Source organism: Harmonia axyridis, chromosome 5 (genome assembly GCF_914767665.1).
Source record: "Harmonia axyridis chromosome 5, icHarAxyr1.1, whole genome shotgun sequence".
NCBI classification, from domain to species: Eukaryota; Metazoa; Arthropoda; class Insecta; order Coleoptera; family Coccinellidae; genus Harmonia; species Harmonia axyridis.
Genome location: NC_059505.1, coordinates 36,614,139 through 36,632,393, shown reverse-complemented (window position 1 = coordinate 36,632,393; position 18,255 = coordinate 36,614,139). Strand labels below are relative to the sequence as shown.

At 32.3% G+C, this 18,255-nt stretch overlaps 1 protein-coding gene and 2 long non-coding RNA genes across 8 annotated transcripts in view; 1 reads left to right on the top strand and 2 right to left on the bottom strand.

The window, feature by feature from the left end:
• Positions 1-428: 428 nt before the first annotated feature.
• LOC123679767 lies at positions 429-1,577 on the bottom strand. Its single transcript, XR_006747428.1, has 2 exons — positions 1,116-1,577; positions 429-944 (listed from the first exon to the last, which is right to left on the bottom strand). It is a non-coding gene; the product is annotated as an uncharacterized LOC123679767 (long non-coding RNA).
• LOC123679764 lies at positions 745-16,917 on the top strand. Of its 6 annotated transcripts, none has more exons than XM_045617244.1 (18): positions 766-903; positions 2,823-2,890; positions 2,950-3,042; positions 3,364-3,444; positions 3,672-3,848; positions 3,935-4,015; positions 4,249-4,320; positions 4,613-4,756; positions 4,819-4,878; positions 6,306-6,353; positions 6,572-6,616; positions 7,516-7,602; positions 7,854-10,268; positions 11,252-11,970; positions 12,063-12,122; positions 12,867-13,352; positions 14,441-14,586; positions 16,321-16,917. In XM_045617244.1, exons 2-18 carry the CDS (start codon positions 2,843-2,845, stop codon positions 16,719-16,721), a joined length of 5,163 nt encoding a protein of 1,720 aa, XP_045473200.1. In that variant the 5' UTR covers positions 766-903; positions 2,823-2,842; the 3' UTR covers positions 16,722-16,917. The 6 variants fall into 6 exon arrangements, with proteins under 6 accessions (XP_045473205.1, XP_045473200.1, XP_045473199.1 ...); XM_045617243.1 differs by lacking the exon at positions 766-903 and adding an exon at positions 2,490-2,584; XM_045617245.1 differs by lacking the exon at positions 766-903 and adding an exon at positions 2,562-2,642.
• The window catches only part of LOC123679766, a 23,881-nt gene continuing 20,367 nt past the window's right edge, over positions 14,742-18,255 (bottom strand). The window contains exon 7 of the long non-coding RNA XR_006747427.1: positions 14,742-14,904. This is a non-coding gene — a long non-coding RNA (uncharacterized LOC123679766). The remainder of the gene's footprint in view (positions 14,905-18,255) is intronic.

Here is an 18,255-nt window from a genome sequence, read left to right as displayed (position 1 = left end):
TCTGACACTTCAGAAACACATCGTTGGAAATATAAGTTTAATGCCTTTGCTGCAACTGGAAAAATATTGTCGATCTAGCACTTCGATTCCTGTTAAACTGAAATATGTCACGTGAACAGTAAGAAATGTAGGGTTTACAGAAATTATTTAAATTTTCTCCAATGATTCCTGTTGTAGAGAAACAAAATTTAGTTCAAGTGACTAAATTGAAATATGATAAGTATAGGAATTGTAAAACTGTTGGAAGATTCTCGTCTCGAACAATCTGATTGAGGCTTGATTTTGATTTTTAGTTACCTATAAGGGCATATTTTTCGAGCGTTACTTTTAATTTGTTTTTTTTTGAGAAATATTTATTTAAATCTACAATACCCTTTCTATTATCAAATGCTGTTTTTCGATAAAATAGATCACAAAACAGCCCTTGATAATTTGAAAATAAATGTAAGTAACTTTATTCATAAAAATAATTACAATTACCATCATCAGATAACAATATCAACATAAGGTTCGACAAATTCTCTCTAATGTCTTCTGACTCGAATTTGTACATAATTACTTTCTAATTTGTAAATGTGAACGGTAAGATGACACACAGAGAGATTGTAGGTAAATACTATTGTTATTCTTTCTAAGAAAAACTCCATTCGGGTAGGACCTCATTTCGACCAATAGGGATCCATCTCTCCCCACTCCTTCACGAATAAGAAAAATACAAAAAGGACTGTAAAGCTTGTCTTAGTCATTGTAGACTGGTGTGTAACAGTTATCTCTTCTATGCTAATGCTGCAAATCTCGTCAGTAAAGTGTATTTCGTGCATGCGTTTGAGGTACATTCGGTTTATAAATTACCTCTTAAACGCTACTTGATCGGGATTTGGAATACGTTTTTTTCTAACTAAGGTAAGTTTTTAGCATCTATAAACTCTGCGGTGCGGTTCTCACTGAAAAAAAAAGATTGAACTTAATTAAGCAATTTGTCATAGGAATTTGGACAAGAATAAATAATCAATTATGATTTTGCCAATATTTCGGAACGTCTTGTTCCTTTTTCAAGGCTGAAAATAAAACATTTATCAATCATAAATAGAAACATTAAAAACTTGATTTCATACCTCATCATACAATTAATAAAATAAATATTTAAAATAGTTAGTAAAAATGATGAATAATCAAACGGTTTCGACGTATGTCAGTCAATGGATTAAAACAAAAATCGGAACTACATATGTTCTGGCGCGATATATCATTGACACATATTTTTAAATTTAGCCTCGGCTAAATTCAACTATTCGAACCAGCAAAAAAATAAAAACAAACACGAACACAAGAGGCAAACATCAATCTGGCGACAAACACGAAATTGCTATTCTGCTATTGAACTTAATAATTTTTTTTTATCTAAATAATTGACAAAAAATTATTATACACACACAAAGTACAAACTTCGAAAATTGGAGTAAATTGAAATGAATATTCAACAAAAATGATAGATCGTGAATCAAAAAGTTAGAACTTAGGTATAAAAATTCAGAGGCGGCAAATCCGTAAACCCGCCACTGTTGATTCTACTTTTGATACGAAGATTGACAAAAATTACTCTTGTTCATTGAAAGTGTTTGTGTCGTTTGAATGAACTTCATCGACTTAATAAATAAATCAAATACCTACAAAAATTTTATCATGACATTTATTTAAATAATCTACTTATGCTATCTTTCATTTTTCGTTTGAAAAGAAATTATTTTTCAAAATCATTTAAATTTTCGAAATTGAATAGGTACCTGCTGAGCCTTAGGGTCGAAAATCTTTAATAACTAGACCTCGTCTGAAAGTCATAAACTTATACTCAATAGGAGATTAAAGTCAAAGAAAAAAATAGTATTTTCGAATATATTTCGGCTCTTCTACCTGCTTTGGTAAGTGCCAGTAAATAATTTTTACCCAAATACCAAGAATTTTGCACTTTTGAAAGACTCGAAATCTGCCTTTAGTTGTTCATCAAATAGTCATAAATTTTGCAACACCAGGTTGTTTTTACTTGATTTACTCTTCAAAATAAGTTAACCGGCTGTGTTTAATCGAATGATATTATGGAAAATATGTTTCATCCCGATTTAACCGACTGTCAAAAATACAAGTATGTAACATTAACATTTTAGACTCTCTACAATCAACACACACGGATTTATTCAAAGTTTTCGGGAATTCTCATTGTTCCAATTCAAATTTCGAGCCATCACCTTAAGTACTTTCCCGCTTTCATTCAATTCGAAACAACGGTCATATTCAAAATCATTAATACTTCGGAGACGAGGCTTTTCCAATGGAACTGAATAGCCAGGAAAGGTAAAAAACCTGAATAAAAAGTACTCAATACAATTCTCACATGCTTTCAGTTATCATTTCCTTTATAAAAAATTGAATCTTCTATCTAGACGAAATTGTTAAGACGCACATCTGCGCCGCCACTGGCTGCGCATCACGTTTTCAGCTTTGCCGCTCTGATCATCGTAGTGTTAGGAAAAAGTACTTGATGTTTAGGTTCACGTGTTTCGATGTGAAATTTTCAAAAATTACAAAAGTAAGATAATGTGACAAGTGAAGTGTGCATTATGGAAAAATCTAAACATATAAGAACTGTTTGTAATAATTTTTTGGCAGTTTCAATGGATATTATAAGTTTTACAGATCAAAATATGCACGCTTTCAGCTCTAACCTCAAATATTTGAATACTGTTATTCTAGTTTTTGTGGAAGACAAAATAATAATATGTTTACATGAATTCAAATTTACATTCACAACATTGTTTTTGTTTCAGTGTTTTTTTAAATAACTGAAATGCGGAAGAAAATTAAATTTGAATTCGGAAATGATGGAAATTCTGAGGTAAGTTCTAAAATTTTTTTTCAATGGTTTTGCATTATTAATTTATTATTTCATTTCAGGAGGACAATTCGAATATGGGATCCTCATGCAGATCCGAGCAAAGTCCTAATTTCGCTAATTCTTATCACCTTAGATCTAATGGATCTACAAGTGTAAGTTCATGATATAATTTTTTTTTTGTTCAAAAGATAAACAATGGTTTTTTTTTTTTTAATTTTTGATATACAGCTATAAAAATCATTAACTGAATTTTAGTTTGATCTGCATGAAATTTTGTTATATATTTCATTTAAAATTTCTACGAAAAACACATCAATTAATTGCAATATCATTAATATATTCCAGAATTTGTAGTATGGTTTTCTTGATGTGTTTATTTGATTCAAGCCGTTATTGTTTATGCTAATATTAGAATTTGTTCTAGTATTATATTATTCAGTCTATTTTGAATATTAATTCTAATTCTTGTTTAGGATGAGGCTTCTGAAAGTCCAGCTAGTGACATTTATTATAATACCATGCCTTCAGGAAATTCTCTCTCGATGGAATCTTTTGTAAGTACCTTTTATTATTCTGAAATAATCAACTATTACAATTCACTCTAGCATGTTCATTAGTCGTTTTCTGCAAAATGTGTGATTCGAATGTTGCATAATTTAATTATTGACTATTTCAGTTTGATTTAAATGTAGAATGTAGACATACTTCTTCATATTCAATACTGATTAACTAGAAAAATATTTTATTCACGTAAATATAATTAAAATTGTCTTCATTTCAGATGGATTTGCCAGATATTAACAATTATCTTCCATTCCCTCCATTGCCAAATTTCGGTTTTAATGGAATGCCATTTACTCCACAATCTAATATGAATATGATACCGCAGCATTTAATTGAACCACCTTTGAACTGTGATAATAATTACGTTTTCAATCCTACAGCACCTTTATATTCAGTAAGTATATAAAACAACCCCAAATATAAAATATTTGTGGTTAAGATGACATAGAAATCAGTTGTTTTAATTTTTTCAATTCACAGGCACAAATGAACATGCTCGCTTCCCACTATGAAGATAGTAATAGGAGACAAATTTTGGCTAATGGCGGGAAGTTGAGAGCGGTAAGTTATCGAACATTCGTCATATATCTACTTGAATGATGTTTCGCAAACTACATCTCATGACTATGCTCTTTTGAAAATATCATAAGGATAAGAAATTTTTATCTCTTGAATGATTCGAGTCTTAATTAATCCGCTGTTGCGGCTATTCAAATGGATCTTTATCATTTTAAGACTGCAGCAACATATATGTCGTTAAGATTGAATTAACATCAGTTATTTTTATTTTGCAGACACAAAATATGCTAGCTTCCAAAAACTGTGATAGAAATCAAATGTTATACAATGGTGATAATTTGAGTGGGGTAAGTTATTAAATATTCCTCAAATATATGTAACTTGTATTCTTTCCACATGAGGTCACAGTTTTTTTTTTTAATATACACTTATAACTATTGAATGGCAAGCATTTCGAAGCGTTGACTAAAAATCTCATTGGAATAATATCAGTTTCCCCAAATGATTTAGAGACTAAATTAATCAGCTGTTGATGGATTTCCATCATTTAAAGACATTATAGCAACAAGACAATGATTAATGTTACCACTAGATGGAGTTCATATGAATATATTATTACATTGGATATTTTTATTTCAGGTGATGCAACCAGAACCGCCTGCTAATAACCACCCATATTATGCTACGAATCAAAATGCAGTAGCACCCGAAATAGAATTATTACAAGACGATATAGGAGAGAAAGACATGGACCAGATGTTTAAGGATGTGGAGAACATAATTGTAAGTTTACTTGATTAAAGATATGAACGTAGATTACCTGTATAATAAATATATGATTTTAGAATGAACCCTGCGTGAATTCAACTATAATTGGCGCAGAAAGTTCTAACAACCAATTAGATGTGAGTGTAGTTAGTCTTTAGGTCAATCTCAATTGATATTTCATTAATAGTTATTTCACTTGATTTTATTATTGGGTACGTTTTTTATGGAACAAGTATAAGTTAGTATTCGTTCATTGTTCTGTATAACAATTTGGAAAAAATTTATGGAACATAGGATTCACAGTGTGTCGATAGAATATGGGGATTGACAGTCAGCCGAAATGAAATATATTTATTATGGGTATGATCCGTATTTCAGAGTTTCAGTTAATTTGCTTTGTATATAAGGACCGTTTGACACTTACCATTGGGCAACAAAGTTTTAACTTTTGAAGGTTATAAATGTTTAATCTCTTTTAATTTGTAAACAACTGAAAGATTTTAATGGTTCTGAAGGGTATTTATTTGATAATTAAAATAATAAAGTTTTTGAGTGTTGGATGTCGTGGAAAATTTTCATAACCAATAATCTGAAAATTAAAATGACAACTGTCAAGATGAGTGGGCGTGGTTACCGAACCTAACCAGAATTACGGTTGCTCTGGTGACAGATAACTTAATGAAGTTTGCGGAAATCTTAGAAAATCAATAAGAGGAATGGAAATCGCCTTGTAACTGATGCATTTGTTTTTATGCTAACATTCGTCACTCCTTGTCTGACGGGACACTATAGCAGTAGCATAACATAATTTGATTAATTTCGAATTTATCAATTGATGCTCAAAAATAGGTTACAATGTGATTTATTCATAAAAATTCTTTCGTGTTTCAAAAGGGTCAATTTTTTTCTCAGTTTAATGATTCAGCTATTGTGAAATTATGAAAAAAGATTCCTGATGAAGCATTCAACAATCAAATCAGGATTCTCCAGGCCTATGGCTCGCACACACAATCGGCTAGCTCGATTGTGATTGGCGACCCTAAACTTCCATCTCTTGTATTCGGGATCAAGCACAAATGTTTACTTCCTGTTCCTTCTATCTATATTCTAAGTCGGAAATAGTCACCTCTTTTTGATTGATTTGATATATACGGACCACCAACTTACTAACCATAGTAACCAAGGTGATATATGGACCATACCCTATAATATGTGTTACATTGTGAATCTAAAAGTGGCCTTCAATTTCGTCCAAACTTTTTGAGTGCTCATTGAGCCATTGAAAATTCAAGCAAAATGTGGATGAAAGTAAGATCTTATATTTCAGGGATAACAGATCCGACAAAATCAAAATTTTTTGTGTAAAATAACAAATTCCAAGATTTGTACATTCTACTTGAATTTTTTTCGGTTTCGACGACATTATCAACTCAGAATTTTGCATAAAGTAGTTTGAAATTGTTATTCTTCAGTGTTCTATGGTCTTCAAGAGTGTTTTCATTCTTGAAGTTGTAGCTTCTTAATTTTTTCATTTTCATAATACTTACACAATTTTCATTTTCAGAAAGATATTGGTATTGATGATACTTTATTGGATCCAGATACTGAACAAGTAAGTACAATTTTTTTTTAATGAATTTCTAGATCTCAGTCACTGTTTGTGATATTGTAATAATATAAAATCCTGTTTATTGACATCTTCGTAGATTTATCTTTTAGAAAAGATATAATTTGATTTGGCAAAGAAATGTGATTGAATATACAAAAAAAAAAGCTATAAAAAGCTTAATTTTTTCATTTTCATAATACTTACACAATTTTCATTTTCAGAAAGATATTGACGTTGATACTTTATTGGATCCAGATACTGCACGAGTAAGTACAATTTTTTTTTAATGAATTTCTAGATCTCAGTCACTGTTTGTGATATTGTAATAATATAAAATCCTGTTTATTGACATCTTCGTAGATTTATCTTTTAGAAAAGATATGATTTGATTTGGCAAAGAAATGTGATTGAATATACAAAAAAAAAAGCTATAAAAACTCAAAAAATTGTTGTGCTCAATGAATTTTTGCTCAAGGGCGTCAATATATTATTTTCAAATATAATATCTCTGATCTTTTAAAATGAGGGTAGAAAAACAATTTGAGTAGATTCATTTTCCCATTGAAAGCTAAAGGCATTTGAAGCAACGTTGAATTGTTAACTCAAAACATTTTTCCACAATGATAATGTCCAAACTGTTTTTGAGAAGTAATTCGCTTATTAATTAATCTTCCCAAAAGGAAATGGTTAAATTAATAATGAGAACAAACTCTCTTGTATATTTTGTTGAAAAATATTGAACAATTTGAGAGCATTTGGAAAATTTGTCAAATCAATTTCTTACTCATGCTCATATTTGGTTTCCAAACGTTGTTCATTGTGTGTATATTCTGATTGAAATCTAGTTAAATTAGTTCAATTTAATGATTTATTTCAGAATATCAAGATTATCTTTCGATAAAAGAATGCGTGAAACTTTCATTCTGGATTGATCTTAACTTTGCTCATAATAATGAATTCTTTTACGGTCTTACAAGTTTTTTCTCATCTCCTTTTTCAATTTTTTCAAGTTGTCAACCTAAAACAACTCAATTTCACCATTCTTGAATCGAAAATTGTTATTATGATTTTACTTATCATTCAACTTATTTCAGGAAACTAACTTAGTAAATAGTTGAATTGAAAATTGTTATTATGATTTTACTTATCATTCAACTTATTTCAGGAAACTAACGTAGTTAAAAATGTAGATAATCAACTTGACTCCACTAATATGGTTATTCAACCTGATGTAGTAGATCACATCGAAGAAGTAAGATTACATTTATTTCATTAATAAACAATAATGAACTCTATTATTACTTATTATTATACGTTGGGGTGTAACAGATTATGTAAGTGTTATGTGCCCCTGAAACAAGCATGCAAAAATCAAAGTAGGTAATGGCATATCTAAATTGTCTATTCTCAATATTATCAATGTTGAATCTCAATCTGTTACATCCCCTATATTGATTAATATTCTTCTGAAATAATTATTCTATAATTACTTCTTTATTTCAGACCCTATTGGAAGGAATTGATATGTCTTTTTTTGATGATATTACTCTTGATTCTAATCAAGTTGATCCAGATTTCAATTATCTTCATTATCCTAATCTTAGTGGTATACAACAAGAGAATGAATACAGTCATGTAAAGATAGAACATGATATACAACATGGAAATGGTTTCTCTCCAATTGAGTTGAAGCAAGAAGTTGACCAAAGCACACAACCTGAAATTTCCGTCCATAAAATTAAGTTAGAGAATGAAAGTGACAATGGAATACAACAAAAAAATGACAGAGATAAAAAACATGGAAACGACGTCCATCAAATTAAGTTAGAGCATGAAATTTACAATGATATCCCCAAAATTAAGTCGGAACATAAAAGTGCCAGTAGTACTAGACAAAAGAAAAAACCAAAAGTAGCTGGGATAAAACGGATTGATAAGAAAGCCGGAAGATACATCATCGATAATGAGGATGAGGATAGAGAGATCGACATTGAAACAGTAACTAAAGATGATGTTCCTGTGATAGAAGCCAACGATGTCAATAGTCTTCTGGAGCAATTTGAGGCTACTGAACTGGGAGAGGATGAAAATAGCTCCAAACCTCCTCGTACAAGAAATCAAAAGAAGTTGAAAGAAAAAAACATGGAGAAACAAATACGGCAACAAAAACTCAGAGAGCTAAGAGAGCACAAAAAATCCAAAGAGATGAATGAGGAAGAAAAATTGAGAAAGTCGAGGGAGGAAAAAACGGAAAAACATGAACAAAGTAGCTCCTCTAAACACCGCAAGTCGTCTACACATGAACATAGAGGTGACAGAGAGTCATCTAAACGTAAAGATAGCAGCGATAATAGTTCATCATCTACACATAGACATAGCAAAGATGACAGAAAGTCTACACATAAACATAGAAGTGGAAATACTACTTCTACACATAAACATAGAAGTGAGAGTAGCACGTCATCTTCACACAAACACAGAAATAGTGATCATAAAACTGAAGAGGTAAGAAGTTCATCTAAGAAAGAACACTCAGGTTTTACTGAATCAAGACACTCATCTAAATCGCATTCTGCATCTAATGATTTGAAGAAAAAAGAAAATTCATCTGACAAAAACCAAGAAGCAATTCAACCTAAACTCAAACAATCGATGCAGGCGAACTTAAAGTCATCAGAAGATGAAAAGAATAAGGAAGTTTCAAAAGAATTGATAAATAAAATAAAAGAAGCGAATAAACCTCGCACGATTACGTTGATAGAAGATGATATTTTCTTTGGTTCTTCATTTGAAAGAGAAATGGCGAAACTATCCAAAATTCCCAAAGTACCAAAAAGGCGTATAAAGTCCAAAGTATCAAATCCACCTGTAGCCTCAACCCACAAACCGGTAGACACAAATAAAACCCTCATTAGCAATGAACCATATAGGTTTAGCGCTAATACAAATTCGATATCAATCCCCAAATCCGTGGAGTCAAGTTCTTCTGCAAAAACAACACAGTCGCCACCATTGATATTCTCCACAACAACTGGTTATATGATTCCGTCTAGACCTTCCATTACAACAACTCTTAATGGTACATTGTCAAAAACTGCAGAGACTAAGTCAACGTCTACATCTACGATGTCAAGAACTACTAATGCTATGCCGTCAAAGTCGAGCACTGCAACTGTCACGTCAATGTTGAGAACTGCGACTACCACACCAGTTACTATTTCAACAATGTTGAGAACTGCGACTACAACACCAGTTACTATTTCAACAATGTTGAGAACTGCGACTAGAACACCAGTACCTCTGTCAACAATGTCGAGAACTGCAGCTACTATGTCGATGCCTAAACCAACCTTGTTAATACCTACATCTACCATGTCAATGTCGACATTCAAATCATTGAGACCTGTATCTGCCGCGTCAGTGCCTTCATTTAAAATAGTGAAACCTGCAACAATTATTACTGCAGCGCCTACAATTTCAAAGCCTTCTACTGCTACAATTTCAAAGCCCTCTACTGCTACAATTTCAAAGCCCTCTACTGCTACAATTTCAAAGCCTTCTACTGCTACAATTTCAAAGCCTTCTACTGCTACTGCGCCACCAATGATTAGGAGTACATTGGGACGACGTGCAACTTATATGAGAGCAGTATCTAATGATCTCTCTGATCCATCGAGACCTACTCCTGCTGTGTGTGGTGATCTTCGTGAAATTGGCTGGTCAAGGGCTATCACTTGTAGTTCGGGTATCTCTGCTTCTACATCGACTACTTCCACTAAAAGAGATCAAATGACTGCTACATGCGGTACAAGTACGTCTGAAACTATCTCTATTCAAACAAAATCTGGTGTGGTACCTCAGAAGCAATCGGGGACTACTTCAACTCTGAGGAAATCTTCGCCTGGTGCTGATAAAATTGTAAGTATCCAAGAATTTGTTCTTCTTTTGTAGTTTATGCGTAGTAGTAGTGGCAAATATTTTTTAGCTCCTAGCTACAAAGTTTTTATATAACAATACAAAAACTCTTGAATGGAACTTTTAGGGTTAGAATATATCTTTCTCTAATTCTGTGGTTATTCCGTTCATTCTTCCACATCTTGTAGAACAAAATCGTGCGAGAATATATCAGAAACGCACAGTTTTCATGGTTATATTTTATTATTCTATGTTGGCACTCCGAACTTTCCGCCACGGCTTTATCTGTCAATTCATCAATTTGCCTTAAAGAAATCAGTTCTGCCAACCAACATTTTTCAATGCAAAAATCACTAAAATATATTTATGGAAATATTTCATTAATTTCAATGAAAATGCAATGAATTAGAGAAAATAATGTATAATACTCGTACAGAAGGCTCATTCTACCACTCGTTCATTCCAAAACTCGCCACTTCGTGGCTCGTTTTTGAATTTTGAACTCGTGGAAGAATATAAATGCCTTCTGCACTTGTATTATAAATAACTATTCAAGTTCATTAATCGCCAAAATCTGTTTAACGATGAAAAATTTTGTTTTCTTGAGAGGGGTTTATACCATGTGACTTTCTGGTGATCTGCCAAAGTTCAACTACTCCTATCTCCACAGCGTTTTTGAATTACATGAATTGGGACGAGCGCACAAAATCTGACTTCATATTTCATTAATTAATTTGGCTGGTTGAAGTTTTTTTTTGTTATATGCCGTTCTGTATATTGACGTGAAGAAATAAAGTATTATTTTTATTATTAGTATTTTACCATGATAAGAATATCATACTTATTTGGTAGAACTAAAATTTTTATAGCCTCCATCAACAAAATAGCTTTATCTGGATAAGAAACCTTAGTAATTGCCAGTATATATGTAGTATTTATATTAGTTGATGGAAAGTAGTTACTTATTTTAGCTATTTTTTTTTTAGAGTCGAGACTGGCTTGTAGTTAATCAGGATCACTCATATAGTAAGTCTGTTTTCCAGAACACTGAATTTTTATCTGAAAACAAATCCGTATCGGTCCAAAAAGAAACAGATGAGAAGAGCACACCGCCTAGTGCAAATGAAGAATCATCTACAACTTCGAAACAAGTAAATGATGATGCAACTAAAAACAGTGACAATAAGATAAAAGTTTATAAAGTTAATGATTATATAAAACTTAAAGGTATTCAAAAACCAAATAACATTAATGATGACAATTCTAAAAGCTCATCATCAATGTCTCCAGAAGAATGGGCTAAAAAAATGTTATTGGATAAACCCCCACCTACTCCAAAAAAGATAAAACGCTTAGAGACTATAGAGGCATGCATTGATGGCCGTTTACTCGATAATGAACAGATAGACAATTTAAGCAAATTTAAAGAAACGATGGACAAAAATCAAAACATTAATAAAAATTCTCTTTTTGCTGCTTGTATCAAAGAAATTCCCAATAATACTAAGACCAAAGAAGAGGAATCTTTACTGGTTTTACGTGAGAATAAATTGATACAATTTGTGCCTGAAGACAAAGAAAAACCTGAATGTAGGACCATTGGAACGGAAACGGAGGTTTCTTATCTTGTATGGAGTGTATTTGACTATATTCATCAAAAGCCATCCGTCATTACGATTGATGACGATGATGATGAAAATAAAAGGTAAGAGTTTTTTTTCACCTTTGAGAAATTTGTGATCCATTTTGAATTCTTTATATCGATTTCCAATTGAATTTATTTAATTTGTTTTACAGTAATGATAAAAAGAGTACCGAACAATCCAGTTCTAGAAAAAGGGCCCGTTCGAGTTCAAGGTAAGTTATTTATGCTAATATATTGTGAAATTTTCCTGGAATCAGATTCTACACTTTTCCATATTTGAAGTTACAAATTTGAATGGATCAAGTTTTTTCAACTATGCACTACATTTTCAAAACCATAGAAAACTTGAAATCTAACAAAATTTTGGCGTCCTGTTTCATCTGTGAAATGTGGTTTGATGCAATATTCTCTAAGATGTCTAAAAACCAGGTGTATGAACTGATTAGCTTTTGTTTTGCCAATTTTGAGAATTTTAGTTAAGCTTCGTTATGTCAACTGTAGGTAGCGCTATCAACAAATTAAGATTCTTGTTATTTATTATTTACGAGTTTTGTGCCATTATGTACCTATATGTATATCTTTCATTATAGTTATGATCTATGGAAGTAATTCTTGTAAACTCTCTCTATTTCAAATATTTGAATTCATTCCTGTAAACGTTTCGTGTTTTGTTTCACGACTTTGCACGATCATACTCGGTTGATTGGTCAGTATCGGCTTTTAATTAATGTATCCAATCAAAACAACGGAAAAAAGATCGAAATGACAAGTATGACATTGCGGCGCCGCCACGAACTAAAACTAATATTTTCAATTTGGTCGAATGTCATTGCATTCAAAATTTGACGAGTGCATTCACCATGTTTTTAGACATCTTAATATTCTCCTATTGGACTGTCAACCTCACAATAGTTGTTCAGTTGTACCGATCATTCAAAAGTATATTATTTTTTCAGCGAATCGAGAACTTCCTCTGCAAAAGGATCAAACCAAGAGGAACGTGACGAGAATAGAGGTCAAGACCGTAGTAGGGAGCCGAGAGCTCGAGATGATCGTGAGGAGTTAAAAGATGCAAGAGGATCAAGCCATTCATCTAAAGACCAAGAGAAACGTGACGAGAATAGAGGTCGAGACCGTAGAGAGTCGAGAGCTCGAGATGATCGTGAGGAGTTTGAAGATGCCAGAGGATCAAACCATTCATATAGAAAGCAAGAGGAACGTGACGAGTATAGAGATCGAGACCGTAGAGAGCCGAGAGCTCGAGATGATCGAGAATTCAAAGATGATGCGATGAACAGGCGTATCTTGTTCTTGGGTGATCTCGATAATGATGTGACCCAAGAGTATCTAAGAACAAAATTCAGAAAATATGGCCCCATTAAATCCATCAAAATTCATCATAGAACCAAGGTGGCGAGATCAAATGAGGGCCCTAAATCACAGTGAGTATTTTTTTTTTTTTTTTCAGTACTTGCAGGTTAGAATCGGTTGAGTTCTTCAATGGGAAAAATCAGAACTGTAAATATGGCCATGAAAAAAAAATTGTTTTTGTTCTTTTTTTGAAGCTACATATCCAATTGAGATTGAAATTTGTATTTCTCTTATTCTGTGGTTATTCCGTTCATTCTTCCACATCTTGTAGAACAAAATCGTGCGAGAATATATCAGAAACGCACAGTTTTCATGGTTATATTTTATTATTATATGTTGGTACTCCGAACTTTCTGCCACGGCTTTCTCTGTCAATTCATCAATTTGCCTTAAAGAAATCAGTTCTGCCAACCAACATTTTTCAATGCAAAAATCACTAAAATATATTTATGGGAATATTTCATTAATTTCAATGAAAATGCAATGAATTAGAGAAAATAATGTATAATACTCGTACAGAAGGCTCATTCTACCACTCGTTCATTCCAAAACTCGCCACTTCGGGGCTCGTTTTTGAATTTTGAACTCGTGGAAGAATATCAATGCCTTCTGCACTTGTATTATAAATAACTATTCTGTGACAACATGTTGGTATTTTGCGTGTTCATTTAAAAAAACCAGCTTCATGCAGAATTTCGTGCCGTTAGATTTGTCAAAATTATGGTTATTCAAGCATATTGCAAAAAAATTAATACACTAACGCAAAACTAGGAGCTTCTGAACACTACAAGCGCTAATTGCATCTTTGGCATATCTACCTGCATAATGTTATGTGATCTCCAAAAGCGCAATTGGTGCATAAATGAAAAAGCTCTCAATATTTATAATAATTCCCTTCTTTTCTGACCTGTAATCAGTACAAATCTACTGGTAACAAGGTCTTGATTTATAATTTCAACCTTTAAAACTAAATTAACATTCATCAGTACAATAAAGTTCAATAATCAACAAAAATATATAAACATCACTTGAATTTCTGATTACATTTAATTTTTTTCCTCATTTTTATGATTGATCAAATATATAAATTCAAATTTTCATTTTATATGCTTCGAATGAAGAGGATGAAATCCTAGTAACATTTTTGTTCCATTTTCAGGGATTATGCCTTCATAACATTTATGGACAGAAAATCGGTGTATGATGCTATAAATTATTATAAGATTGATTATCCACATGGGCCAGATTTTCTAATGAGCTTCGGAGGAAGAAGGTTGTTCTGTAGAGAGCAATATGCAGACTTAGGTAAGTGTATAAAAAAATCAATTAAATTGGTGTTTACCAAGTTTTATTTAACTTTCTACAAAAAATTCCATTCACTTGAAAACAAGTTTAACATTAGTGAAAAAAAAAATTTTTTAATTACAATTTCATTAATAAATATTGAAAGGACAATGGGGTGCGTTCAGCAGAAAGATCGTTAGCCTAAGTAGGTATCATGATAGGTATCAGTTTGGTAACGTTAGTATTCTCTGCTGGACGGGTTGCTCCTTCTCTTGACAGTAATAGGTTCTGTAATCTGTGGCTCCTTCTTGAAGGTTTGTTATGATGAGAGACCATTTTCTGTCATAATATCGATTTTTATTTAAAAGTTTGCTTACAGTATTATTACTAATAAAAACGAATTATTCAGGAATTTGGACCTTTAATAATGTGGTTGTTGAATTATTTCAAATCTTCGCCAACGTTTCGGATACAATTTTGATTCTTTATCAAGGCTCGAAATTTCTTCAATCTAACATACAAAATTTTGTAAATTCTATCATTAATTTAAAAAAACTCCGTATCATTAAAGTGATATATTTTTCTCTTTTTTCTTTCCTAAAAGAACGCGCCCAATCACACTTCACTGATCATCAATGATCGTAATGACATTCTGTCAAGAAACAACATACACCTTGTCCACAAAATTTACATTTCTGCTCGAGGACGTTTGAAAAATTAAAGTAACCATTTTAATTTGATCAATTGCAAAAAACATCCCGAACGAAGTTTGTTCCAATACAAGTGCTTTTCAAATTAAGTCAGAGTATGGAAGAATAAAAAAGTTATACAGATCATTCATAAATAATAAAAAAAAACAGTGGGTTCTGAAATAGTAAAATATATTTGTCGAAGAAATGCAAATGACAGTATATTATTTTTACAAGAACACTCTTTTTCCTACAACTGCTATGGAAAGTAGCGTATTCTTCATAGCTTACTTAATTTTAAAACTATGTATTGCTCATAATGTGGGAAATATTATTCCCCACGGCACTTTGCCCACACCTAGCTTGGTAGACCAATGGAATTGGACTTTTGAGTCGTTTCTATGGAAACGCAATAAATTAGCACATACTGTCAACGAAGGCCATTTTGATTTGAATCAAGTCCATTACTTGAATTATTGAAAATTGTACAGTTGTAGGAAAAGTATAGTGTGCAACATGTGGAGAAAGTCCTTTTCTCACTCGTGTGTTTGCGGCACTTGCCTTTCAGGCTCGTGCCACAAACTTCCACACTCGCGAGAAAAGTTGGACTTTCCCCACTTGTTGCGCAATATACTATTTTGTTACAGCGGGAAGGTTTTCCTCAGGGTTACCCAAAAATTTTTATACTCCTTTAGGGCACATATTATGCAAACTAATGGACAAAAAAAATTTGGGACTTTCTTACATAAGCTCTTTTCCCTTAATAAAAAAAAAAGTCATTCATGATCAGAATGAGTCACTTAAAATACATTGACAAAGTGGTATTGATATGTTTTCCCTTTTTTTTCTGATAGTGGTAATTAGTTCAATTAATAATACTTTGAACAAAAAAAAAAAAAGAATATTATATAGGACATATAGAAAGTATTAAGGGAAAAAATGAAAAAAATGAAACAAATGAATTATTGAATTAATTCTATTGTAAAAATTATATTACAAGTTTAAAATCATTACATTTGATATAATATTATTGAGTACAACATTTTTATGAAAATAAATATTACAGATAACCAGCCTGCATATTTCCCGTATGAACAGGGGAACCAAAGACCAGCAGGACATGCTCAAAATAAACCTAACATGACGTTCGAGCAGCAACTACTTGAGTACCAAAAGTTAAAAGAATCAAAGGAAAAACAATCCAGTAGACCAAGATCTAAGTCCCGATCGGCGTCGCCGGCAAGGTCTAGTAGATCAAGGAAGCGATCGAGAAGTTCTTCCAGGTCAAGTAACCGAACGATAACCCCCGCCAGATCAAGTAAGCGATCGAGGACCCGTTCCGTGTCAAGTAGATCATCGTCAAGCAGTTCAACATCATCATCATCACGATCACCATCTCCACCTCGTTATGAAGCAAGGAGAATTATATACGGAGAAAGACAATTAAAAACAAATCTTTGTAGATAAATATGTAAATAATATTTGAACATAAAATATTGAAAATATTTGTATATATGAAAAATATGTAAAAATTGTAAATATTTTTAAATTGCCACAATGTATATAACTGTATAATAATGTAAATTTTTGTTAAAATGTGGTCCTTATTTAAATGGGCTGTGAATTTTCTATAATTTATTAAATAAAGTATAAATTGGACCTAGTTGCTATTTTTTCAATTTCTTATTCACTTGAATAATTATAATTGTTTAGTTTCCAGAAAGATCAATGTTTTAGGAGGGAAGTTGACTACCTTTATATACAGTTGATCGTTATCTAGAGGAGGTACTAATTTAACATAGGTAGTACCTGAACAATTGAATGATCAGTAGAAGTTAGGTCTATTACAATGGCTGCTTACATCATTAAGAAGTTAAAAAATTTCAGCATTGATGGTGAAATCATCTACAAGGTTAGAAAATACACTACTTTAACAGTTTTCTCAATGAAGATGGAGGAAGACAGGATAATAATCTTATAGGTTAGGTTAGGTTTCAGAAATGTCCTTTGAACTAAACTGAATTGATGGTGTTAGAGTAGCTAAAGAGTTAATTTCGTAGAAAATGTCATAAAGCAGTGATAGTGATAAAGTTAAAAGTAAACGAAAATTAAAGTGTGTTCTTACCCTTTGGCTATACTAGCGCTATTGTGGAGAGTTATGAATCTTTATTTATACTTATCTGCTGGACACTTTCTCATTAGTTCTATCAAAAGTTTATTCTCCTTATCTCGGCCCTTTATAGTGTTGCAGCAAAAATTCTTCAATTCTTCCAACTGTTGTGTTTGCTGAACACGGCCAATGATTCCGACTTTCTTTCAATTTTCACAAAATTAGTTTTGCCCCTTTTGTAAAGATTTTTTCACGAATATTTCTAATATACATCAGTGCTTTGTAGGGAATACCATATCAATTCTTTTGCGAAAAACGATAAGTTAAGAAAATTGTTATTTTTCGGCAACCGTCCGGGAAGTGCTCACTTCCCGGACGCTTTTTCTCTGAGAAAGTAGCATTTCCCGGCCTAGTCCGGAAAGTACGTACTTCCCGGACTAGGCCGGAAAAGAATCATAGAATCCATAGCAACCGAGATAACGGCTGACAATTCATATAAAATTAGTTGTCAAAAATTTGCATGTTTTTTTATCGCAATCGCAATAAAATATGGAAAGCAGCAGCGATAGTGTTATTTTACATGGTTGCCGAAAAATTATTGTGCGCAACACGCCCGAAATAGTAATTTACGTAACAAGTCCGGAAAATAGGGTCCTGGAAGTCTGTGAGTCCAAAAAAACCATTTTCGGGCGTGTTGCGTACAATATTTTTTCGGCAACCGTGTAAAATAACACTATCGCTGCTGCTTTCCATATTTTATTGCGATTGCGATTAAAAAACATGCAAATTTTTGACAACTAATTTCATATGAACTGTCAGCCGTTATCTCGGTTGCTATGGATTCTATGATTCTTTTCCGGCCTAGTCCGGGAAGTACGTACTTTCCGGACT